This window comes from Mercurialis annua, linkage group LG1-X (genome assembly GCF_937616625.2).
Source record: "Mercurialis annua linkage group LG1-X, ddMerAnnu1.2, whole genome shotgun sequence".
NCBI lineage: Eukaryota > Viridiplantae > Streptophyta > Magnoliopsida > Malpighiales > Euphorbiaceae > Mercurialis > Mercurialis annua.
In genome coordinates, this window is record NC_065570.1 from 58,932,549 (window position 1) to 58,943,810 (window position 11,262).

The 11,262-nt window shown below is 30.5% G+C and overlaps 2 protein-coding genes across 2 annotated transcripts; both read right to left on the bottom strand.

The window, feature by feature from the left end:
• Nucleotides 1-394: 394 nt before the first annotated feature.
• On the bottom strand, nt 395-3,178 carry LOC126677859 (transcription factor bHLH93-like). The gene is made up of 4 exons (XM_050372673.2): nt 2,503-3,178; nt 2,255-2,413; nt 1,673-1,840; nt 395-591 (listed from the first exon to the last, which is right to left on the bottom strand). The coding sequence occupies exons 1-4, from the start codon at nt 3,058-3,060 to the stop codon at nt 505-507; spliced, it is 972 nt and encodes a 323-aa protein (XP_050228630.1). The 5' UTR covers nt 3,061-3,178; the 3' UTR covers nt 395-504.
• Nucleotides 3,179-9,637: 6,459 nt separating this feature from the next.
• On the bottom strand, nt 9,638-10,672 carry LOC126673998 (uncharacterized). The gene has a single exon (XM_050368350.1). It carries the CDS (start codon nt 10,670-10,672, stop codon nt 9,638-9,640), a length of 1,035 nt encoding a protein of 344 aa, XP_050224307.1.
• Between the last annotated feature and the right edge of the window lie 590 nt (nt 10,673-11,262).

The window sequence follows — 11,262 nt, forward strand, 5'->3', positions numbered from 1 at the left end:
CCTTACATTCAAAGCAAAATTGAGAATGATGTGTAACTCCATAATATTAGATTCTACCAAATTCCATTACCACATCTAAAAGTTGGTTGTTTCTGGATTTGGTTAAGTGTACAAAAATTTTGTGCACTATTGTATTTGGGTAAGCTTCAAAAATTGCCAAAATAATTTCCATTACTTTAAAGCAATTCAACTCACATATTCTCTAATTGAAGGAGATCAAAGCTCTCATGGTTACAACTTATTACCTATGTAGCATGGAACATAAAAAAAGAAGTTGAAATGATACATGCCGAAAAAATAACATTTTTATTAGAATATGTTGTAAATGTAATTTTTTTAGTTTTTAAAGTGCTTGTAAAATAAAACGAAAACCCGAAATATAAAATTTTAAAAGTTTCAATGCAATATTTTTGCTATTTTTTTATAAATGGCAAAAGGTAATACTGAGATTTGAACTCGAATTTTAAGGGCTCCTTTACACTGAAGCTTAATGCTTGTTTTTTTCTACAGACATCTGCCTACATATCCTGCAGTTGTAAATAGAGCTGCTTTTATATCTTCAGAACTTATCAAGCTTCTTTGCTTCAATTCCTATCACCACCACAAAAAATAAAATAAAAATGGAACCAGACATTTATGCAAAAGATGGTTGATTAAGAAATTAATAAATAAATCAATAAAACTATTCCCTCCGTCCCATTTTTTTGTCACATTTCAATTTTACACATATTAAAAATACATTAAATATGATGAAGTAATTTTTTAAAAAAACCCTTTTTTTTTGTCTTGAAAATATAATATAATCAAGCACGCCATTAATCTCTATCTAATGAACTCATTAATATCCAGGATAAAAAAGAAAAAGTAGTGTTAATAATATAAAAGTGGCATTCTTTTTGGGACATCAAAAAGTGTAAAAAGTGACGAATAAAATAAAGGCTTAATCACATTAAAATGCCAAACGTTTGCGGGAGAGATCAGTTATAGCCAAACGTTTAAAAATCGGCAGATATAGCCAATTTTGACATATTATGATTCTTTTGTAACCATTCTCGAACCAGACCAATTTTTTTGCCACGGGAGCTGCTTTGTCAGCGCTTAATCATCAAAACGGCGCCGGTTTGCATCATACGTGGCACATTTCAAACCCAGCCCGAGCTGGGTGAGATTACAAACCGGCGCCGTTTTGGTGAATAAGCGCTGACAAAGCAGCTCCCGTGGCAAAAAATTTGGTCTGGTTCGAAAATGGCTACAAAAGAATCATAATATGTCAAAATTGGCTATATCTGCCGATTTTTAAACGTTTGGCTATAACTGATTCCTCCCGCAAACGTTTGGCATTTTAATGTGATTAAGCCTAAAATAAAACATAGGGAATAATAAAATCTGAGTAAAAGATCATTGCAATCCTTAAATTTATGCGTTAAGGTCAGTTAACTCACATTTAACAATTTTCATTAATTAGAGAGAATACTCTTTAATTTTAGGACAATTAACCTCCAAATTATACAAAATGGACGCATTCACGGGCAGCGACCCAATTCGGGATTAAATGACCTAAAATTATAAAATATTGTCCCTAATTAGTCAAAAGAGCTAAATATGAATTAATGGATCTCGACTCACAGATTCAGGAACCATAATGAGCCTTTTGCAAAATAAAATGGTGTACCTCTGAGCAAGAAGCTTGCAAAGCAAAGTCATTAAAGCAGCTAATGACACATTGTTGAATCTCAAGGCCTAGCGCATCTAATGTCGTTACTGTTGATAGCAACAATCCTGGTTTTGATGAGCAGCAAATCTCAATCTGAGTCTCCTCATTTCGTCTTTCTACATCAAACTGCAAAATTTAAAACAAAATTTAAAATTTTAGTAAGGAATTGGGCAACTGAAGTAAGTTTTTTTTTTTTTTTTTTATAAAATGTACTATTTCGATGGCTTTTAGCCTTTTTATTTCCATAACACATAGGATAGAGTAGTGCACATAGAAGTGAGCAATCGACAAGTTTAGTTAAAAATCGACCGATTTAATTAAAAAATGAATGATGTTTTTTTAGCCTAACCAACTGAATTAACTAAATTATCCAAAATTACATTAACTAAATTGATAAAAATTACAAAAATATAAAACCGAACAAATATCAGGTTAAACCGATTGAACTAATCGAATTAACCAAAATAATTTGGATTACCGAAACAAATTGGTTAATTCGGTTCAACCGAATTTCTGCTCACTCCCAAGTGCAGAACTTACTTTAGGTGAATTTCTCACTAAAAATTCATTTGGCATTGTGTCTTTCAAAATCCTAAAATGAGTTGAATCAAATTCAATTTCTTGCTGCAATCTGTTGATTTTTTCCAGTAACTCCTTCACATAATCTACTGTATCTCCAACAATTGCAGTTCTGTCCATCTGCATAGATAAAAAAATCATGAAAATTTGCAAAACCATCCTCCATTATAAAAACATAACATTTTTAGTTAAATTTTTTGCTAATTTACCTTACTTATCTTAGGAACAATTGATCTAAGCATCGACAGCCGATCATTTAATCTCTTTCTTCTTCTTCTTTCAGCCATTAGATTCTTTGATGGCTCTCCTTTTATTTGTTTACCTCTAAATTTTCTTTCTGGACAAATGCCAGTTTTTAAAGCAGCTTCTTTAGTAGATGACTGATCCTGCTCAACTTTACTTTGATCTTGACTTTGTAGCAAATCTGTTCCTTGATCATCTTCCTGTAACAACATTTTAGTATAATCTTCTTGAACAGGAAACGGCGGCGTATCAGTAAACTGTGGAGCAGAGAGTTCATCAGCAAATGGACAAGAAATTACTTCATTGAAGTAATAATTGTTGAAATCTTGTTGCTGAAGAGAAGAAGACGAAGAGAAATCTTGATAGAAAAAATTTGCAGGAAATGAAATTGCTAATGAGTTTATATCATCAAAAGAATCAAAGCTCCATCTATTAGGGGTAATTTCTGATGGCAAATTTGGCAAAGTTTCTGAATTTTCTCTTCTTTCCCATGGAAAATCTTCTAAGAAGTCATGTTGATTCATGTTTCGCTTTTTTGTTTTCTTTCGGAAATTAAATGATAATACGTTGAGACGATAATAAGTTGCACCAGGTTTATGAATTTATAGTGCTTACAGGGTTTCTAGTTTCTACTGGCCGCTACTTCAACATTTTATTTAAAATTAAGAGCATTTGCATTGCATCTACAATTTGTGCTATTTTTAGCATAAATATACCAAAATGCTAAATATAGCATAAAGTTTAATTTTTTTTATTTCAATGTACAATACTATATTAAATGACAAATTTATAATTTTATATTACTTTTATTTTACATGCAATAAATATAAAATATTAATTAATAATTTCAATTTTCATTTAATATTTAAATCACATTAATAATTACTAATTAAATATTATAATATATATTTTAATAAACAAATTATTTTTTAAATTTAAATATATATAATAAAAAAAATCAAAAAATATTACAAAATATAAATTATTTTATATTTTTTTATAAGAAACACTATTAACTAATTATTTAAAATATTATTTTTAATAATAATAATTTATTTATTCTTGTAAAAAGTTTATTATATTAAATAAATTTATTATTTATGAGATTTTTGTAATTAATTTAAATGGATAGAAGAATTTGGCATATGCTAAATTTGGTGCCAAATTTATCACGAAGTTTAGCATATGCTAAATTTAGCACATGATATAAGAGCATCTCCATTGCATGTTGTATTTTTTATGCTATTTTTAGCACAAAATAAAATAAAATGCTACATATAGCACATATTATTGAAATTCACTCCATTGCAAAATGCTAAATTAAATGTTAAATTTATGATTTTATAAGTGATTATCATTATTGATGGCAAATCTGTAAATAATTTACATATAATAAAATTTGGCATATGCTAAACTTTCTAACAAATTTGGCACAAAGTTTAGCATATGCTAAATTTAGCACATGAAATAGAAGTGCAATGAAGATGTATTTTTTATACTAAATACTAAATTATAGCATTGTGAGGTAATTTGACACTATAGTGGAGATGCTCTAACATAACCATAGAGCTGTGCTTTTCATTCTAAATGTTAAATTTAACATTGTGAACCTAATTTACCATAGGAGTTGAGATGTTCTAATATCTTAAAAATAGTAAACATTGAAATTGGATGTCAATTTTAATCAAACCTTTTCAAACCACATTTAATCCGTTTTGAAGGTTTGTGTGTCAGTTATTATTGTTCAATTTGTTATATTTTTGTAATCAAATGTTCATTTTTATATTGAAGGAGGTTATATACAATTTAGGTCAATAATTGCTTATGTGGTAATTGGAAAGTTGTGTGGTTATCCATTTTTTTTTTCATTTCACATGAGCAATTATTGGCGTGAATTGCTTGCTACATTGACCTTTCTGTTGATATAATAGTGTATCAGATATGAAAATGTGACAAATTAAAAGATGATAATCGCTATATAAAATATGTGTAGTTCAGTAATCCCGTCAGACTTTAAACCCACTCATTAACAAATTGAGTTTTATCATGAATTTGTACTTATCAAACTTGTATGTTCATGAATCTTCGGTGTCGGTTAATGTTTATTTATGCAAGCTGTTTTCTGGCTCAAATGAATGATATTGCTTTGAAAGGCTTATCCCCTTAAAAACCCCTCACCTTTTACCCCCAATTCATTTGCACCCTCACGTTGCAAAACCACCAAATATACCCAAATTACGACCTTTCACTTTCAATTGCACCCTCAAGCATTAAATTGATCTCTTTTCACTTGAAAAAATAGGTTTATTTTTGTTTTAAATAAAATATTAAGTCCTATTTTAAAATATATGCTAAAATTTAAAGTATTGATTTGAACATTTTTCAAGTGAAAAGAGGTCAATTTGATGCTTGAGGGTACAATTGAAAGTGAAAGGTCGTAATTTGGGTATATTTGGTGGTTTTACAACGTGAGGGTGCAAACGAATTGGGGGTAAAAGGTGGGGGGTTTTTAAGGGGATAAGCCGCTTTGAAAATAGGTATGTGCTTTTTTTGGTCTATAATCAACATAAAAATTCCGAAAAAGAGGTAATTTTAAAAAGTTTAGCTATAATTGACTGTAAAAGTAAACCTTTGATATTTTTAAGAATAAACCTTTTATTTAAAGACTATTGTAATTTATTCTGTTCTATTAATTAATTTTCATTTTTTATTTGATATCTTTTCACCGAATTCTTTTAAATCAAACAAATTTAATATGCAATAACATGAAACATAATAAAAAAATAAAAACAAAATTGATTGTTCTTGAACACTTTGACTCTTCACTTCTGTCCGAAACGAAAAGGATGAAGTTGGCATCATTGTCGACCCTGGCAGATGGAAAATTATGCTTCTTTGGAATTATTAGTGGAATTAAATGGAACATTTTACATTTGAAAGATTGGCCCAGTTGGCTAAACTCTAATGATATGTGTATGAGCTTGAGGGCGAACCCTCAGCACTCACGGGCAATGTGCCTATTTGAAAAATGTCTATCATTAACTTCCGTTAACCCTTTCTAACAATTAAAATTGGCTATCTTTGATCAAAAAAAATGGAACAGTTTTAGTTTCTTAATTAAAAATAACTCATTGGCCGCTAGAAATTGTTTTCTTCTACACTTTTATTTTGAATTAATCTTTTATATTTCTTTTAGTATCTTAGCTTTTTTAAAATTATAACAAAAGAGTATTTCTGGTTGAATTTTAATCATTTACTACCATTAGCAAAATCTAAAATTTATTTTAAATTTGCTGATGTGAGTTGCTATTTTAATTTCAGGTATAAAAATGTATTGTTTTACACATTACTATCATTTTTTTGTTAAAATAATAAAAAAAAATATTTCTATTTAAGCACATCGCCAGATTTATTTAGGCCCCGTTTGATTCAACTGTTTCTTGTAACTGGTAGCTGTAGCTAATAGTTGTGAGCTGTTGCTGATAGCTGATACACTTACGTTTTGGAGAAAATCTATTAGTTGTTGCTGTTTATATGTAAAATGATCTTAAAGGGTATAATTTTTATTTTTACTTATTAAATTATAAATATATTAAAACTATATAATATTTAATAAAAAAATTAATTTTTTTAATTAGAAGCAAAATTTAGTTTAGACTTGTTTATATATTTTTTTTATAAATTTATGATTTATTTTGAAAAATTATTGAATTATAGTTGTTCTAATATAAATAAAATAATTTTATATAATTTATAAATTATTAGAGTATTTAAAAATAATTTAAATAAAAAAAATGATATATTGTAATAGGGGTAATTATGTCTAAATAATAAAAAATGTTGAAAAAACTATCAGCTGTTGGCAAAAAGCTCCAATATGGAGTTTTTGCAACAACAGCTGTTGGCAAAAAGCTCCGATATGGAACTTTTGCAACAACAGCTGTTGGAGGTTGAAAAAACTCCACCAAACGCTTAAATGGAGTTTTTTGAAAAGTAAAAGTTAAAAACTCCACTGAAAAACTGAACCAAATGCCCTAAATATATTTTTAAAAAGATAAAATATTAATAAGACAATGAAATACAATTTATATATTGAAATAAAAATTTAAATTTTTTTTTACATCAGTCATGTAATTTTTACTCCTTTACCACTTGACTAAAAAAATAATTTTTAAATTACTTTTTACAATAACTTCATTGGCAAAAAATGATATAAATGTACTCTCTAAATAACATAAAAAGTTTCATATATGGTTTTTTTATGGTTTTCTATTTTATAAATAAATATACTAAAAACAGAGTAATGGTCGAATTTTCTACGGTGATTTTTTGTAAAATTTAGAGGACAATGTTTGATCATTCTTAGAAAATTTAATGATATTTTTGCATTTTTGTGCATTAGTTATTTTAGGTTAAGTTGATGATGCTTGTTAATTAGTCCAATCAAGATTTATTTTGTAGATTAGGTGGAAAAACATAAAAAGTATACAATACAGCAATTGTGTTTTGTCAATCATATAACAAAGTATTGAGGCATTTGTTATATTGAAAAATTTAATAGTAAGAAAATTGAGTAATAAGTAAAAACTTTTGTAAAAAAATTGAAAACTTTTTATCGTATTTTTTTTGCCAAAGATGAATTATCTTTAATAATAAAATCAACTACACGAGTCTCAAATCTAGCCATAACAACGAGCTAGATAAGTACAGCAAAAAAGGACATTTCGGCAAAACGATCTATTACAACCCCGAACAAACTAAACCATATATAGATTTAGACAAATGGGCATGATAATATATAGGTTTAAAAAGAAATACAACAAGGAAATCATAAATCTATCACAAATTTAAAGGACAAAAATCAAGTTGTAAATTTTTTAAACCAGTAAGCTGATCTTCCAAACAAAAGCGAGACATATCAGATTTGTAGATTAGACAGCTTGGAGTATTCCTCAACAATCTCCGATAAATATTCCAAGAAAAGAACCACATATAAGGTAGAAAAAACAGAGAAAAAAAGGAAAACACTACTAAAACATATGATAGAGGCTAAAATATTATTTATTTGTTGTGAAAAGAAAAGCTTTAAAGGATGGGATGTGATTTTGGGCAAAACAATTGGCTAAAATCACTTTCGTCGGCTGTGGTTGAGTTTTAGATCTAGGGTTTGAAAAATGTGGGGAGGGAGAAAGTGAGAGAGAGATGATAATGTAACATTGTCGTAAATTTTTATTGACTTGTTGTGAATAAATATAATATGGCATAAATGTCTGAAAAATAAATGAAGTTGATTTTTTTTTGAGAGGGGAAAAAAAGAAAAATCAAGGGCTGATTTTGGCAGATATATTTGGTGTTAGCAAAGGCAAGAATATTCAATTGCACCACCACGTAAGAAAATTTTCAATTACACCCTATTTAGGGTTTTTAGTTTTCGCCTGTACCCCATAGACTAAAATGACATCTTTTCATTTAAAAAAAGTTTAAATTAATCCTTCATTTTCAACCTATATATTAATTAAATGTTAATGTTATTAATATTATAAAAATGCTTTCTTCCTTAAAAAAAAATCAACAATTAATGATTTACTTTTTTTAGTTTATATTAATTATTAATATTTTTTAAAATTAAAAATTGTAATCCTTTTTCCAGAAAAAATAAATTAAAACCTTAAAATTTAACAAATAATAATTATTTTTAATTTAACAGACCACCGCTGGTGGTGGTCTGTCCTTTCTTAACTGACCACCGCTGGTGGTCTGTCCTTTCTTAATAGACCACCACCGGTTGTCTGTAGAAGACCGCCGGTCCGGTGGTCTGTTCTAAAAACAGGCCACCGGTGGTGGTTTGTTTTTTTTTTTTTATTTTTTTTTTAAATTTAATTTATTTTAAAAAAATATAAAAAATCAATTAATTATAAGGATTTGTTTGAATTTTTTTAAAGATGAAGAATTTATTTGTATTTTTTTAAATGGAAAAAATAATGATATATTTCCTCTATTTAGTTGGTTTTAATAATTTTATCTTTAAATTAATTAAATTATTAATTTTTTTATTTTAGGGTACAGACGAAAATTGGAAATCCTAAATCGGGTGTAATTAAAAATTCTCCTAAATGGTTGTGGAATTGAAAAAAAATTCAAAAATGGGGGAGTTTTCAGTATTTTTGCCAAAAGAAAATTCAAGGGCTGATTTTGGCAGATATATTTGGTGTTATCGAAGGCAAGAATATGTAGATATAGTCACGCCTGGTCTCGCAGTTTTAGCTCGACATGCACTGCCCACTGTCTATGTCATTAGAGACTCCTCTGTATACTATTTGTCAGTTTCATGGCTCTATTTATCCTTCATTTATCAATTAAATGTTAATTTATCTCTCAAATTTTGTATCAATAATTCATATCAAAATTAAATTATTTTTTAAGTTTAATTGTACAAAAATCACTAATTTTCGCGTATTTTTAATATTTAATATAATTATTTTTAGCATATTCAACATTAACTTTCATTTTTTGGCATATTTGGTCACAAGACCGTTTTGGATGAAAAACGACGTCGTTTTGAATGTGAAACGGCGCCGTTTTATATCCGAACCAGCACAAATTTTCAAAGAAAACGCAACCGTGGACAAATATGCTAAAAATTAAAAGTTAGTGTCAAATATGTCAAGAAAAAAAAAATTATGTTAAACACTAAAATAAACACTAAAAATACGTAAAAATTGGTAATTTTTGGTGCAATTAAGTCTTTTTTTATCAATTAATTTAGTTTAATGTATTTATTATTTGATAAGGTGTCAGAATTTTATAATGGAAAGGTCTATATTTCAATAATTAACAACTTGGCTGTGAGAGAGAAAACCGTGGGCTGTTTTTCCCAACCATCCCGACGCTAAGCGGTTTTACTATAGTGTTAGTACTTACTCCAGTTTTCTGTCTGTGTCTATGAATATTACATAGATCTTAACTATGAAAGCCCATAATATTTGATTTAGGATTTTCATATTCCACCTAAAAATCAGTACTCTTCGATCCCTCACTCTCTAAATTTGGGGAGTGGCTCTCTCAAGTTTTTTTTTTTTTTTTGAGAAAGGAATAATTTCATTAAGACAAAGCTTGTACATCAGCCAGAACAAAAGGAATAATTTCATGAGGGACAGACCCCCTCCATGAGTATTGCACATAAGATTCAGAACTTGCCAACCTTGCCAGATGGTGAGCTACTTTGTTTGTGTCCCTATTGGCAAACCTGATTCCTAAACAACCTACATTCTTCAACAGAATAGAGCAATCTAAGGCTATCATACCAACATCATTACAAGACAATCTATAATTGTTGAAGGTGTCTACTACTACTTTTGCATCAGACATAATTACAAAAGGAGTTAGATTGCCTTCTATTGCCTGTAAGACGCCTTCTCGGATTGCGCAGGCTTCTCCCACCTCCACCGAGGCCTTCCACCCGTGGTTTTTGTAGCCTGCTTTCATGACCCTGCCGGTGTGATCCCTTACCACAAAACCAGTTCCAAACACGCCATTGCGACTGTTGAAGCTCGCATCTACATTTACACAATAGACCCCCGGATCTGGTGGGACCCATCTTTTGTCTCTGTCGCCTGCTTTCCTTTGACGCGCCTGATTCAAAACCACTTTCTTAGAGGCCATAGCCTGTTGAAACTCTTCTAAGTAGCTCGTTGCCCAAGTCAACAACTGTGGGACAGGTTTGCAATTGCCTCCAAAGACCTTGCTGTTCCTATTACTCCAAACTAACCAAAGGATCTCACAGAAAAGGAGGAAGTCTTCATTTTGCAGCTTGTAAAAAGCATGGATTAAAAGGTCAGCCATACTCCATCCTAAGCCAGGCTTGAGCGGAGTTGTCGTATCCCAACTATTCCAAACTTTCCTGATCTCTTTGCAAAACCAGAGGGAGTGAATACCCGACTCTGGAAAACAATGGCAGAGAGGGCAACGAACATCAATTTGCATCCCTCTACGCATTAGCACTTCTCTAACAGGCAGCCATCCATTAAAGCATCTCCACAAGAAGATTTTGATCTTCGGAGGCAGACTCAGGCCCCAGAGACTCTTCCACCACTTGAGATTCCCTAGGCCGTTTGAACTCGACGGGTTTTGTTTCATCTCCCACGCCACTCTGTAACCGCTTCGCACTGAGTAGGTCCCTTATCATAGTGCCAAATTAGTTGATCAGGGATATCCGACACTGCTAGAGGAATGCTGCAAATAACATCCCCATCATCGGGAGAAAAAGATTCTCTGATCAAATCTCTATTCCAACCACCTTCCTCCGAGAAAAGGTCCCTGACCACCGCATTGCTTGGGAGCTTTGGGGCATCAAAAATTTGGAAAGTCTTCTCTCTCGGCAGCCATTTGTCACCGTATATTTTAACAGATTTCCCGTTCCCAATCCTCCATCTCATCCCCTGTACTAACACTTCTTTTGCCCATATTAGACTCTTCCAAGTATATGAGGCTTTCCTTGGCGTTGTGGCTTGTAGAAAGGAACAATTCTGGAAATACCTGAACTTGTAAATTCTGGCCAGTAAGCTTTCCGGATTACTCAAGATCCTCCACCCTTGTTTCGCCAACAGACTCTTATTGAAACACTCAATATCCTTAAAGCCCATCCCTCCTTGGCACTTTGGTTTACATAGAGCAGACCACTTGCTCCAGTGGATTCTTTTTGTCCCTTCATGGCTGCCCCACCAGAA

Bases quoted from the DNA above. Each gene is read 5' to 3' on its own strand.
- LOC126677859 (XM_050372673.2), bottom strand. From the start codon at position 3,060: ATGAATCAACATGACTTCTTAGAAGATTTTCCATGGGAAAGAAGAGAA. The intron at 1,841-2,254 runs GTAAGTTCTGCA...TAAATTTTGCAG, and splicing joins TAGTGAGAAATTCACCTAAA to TTTGATGTAGAAAGACGAAA. The intron at 592-1,672 runs GTACACCATTTT...TGGTGGTGATAG, and splicing joins TGCAAGCTTCTTGCTCAGAG to GAATTGAAGCAAAGAAGCTT.
- LOC126673998 (XM_050368350.1), bottom strand. From the start codon at position 10,672: ATGAAACAAAACCCGTCGAGTTCAAACGGCCTAGGGAATCTCAAGTGG.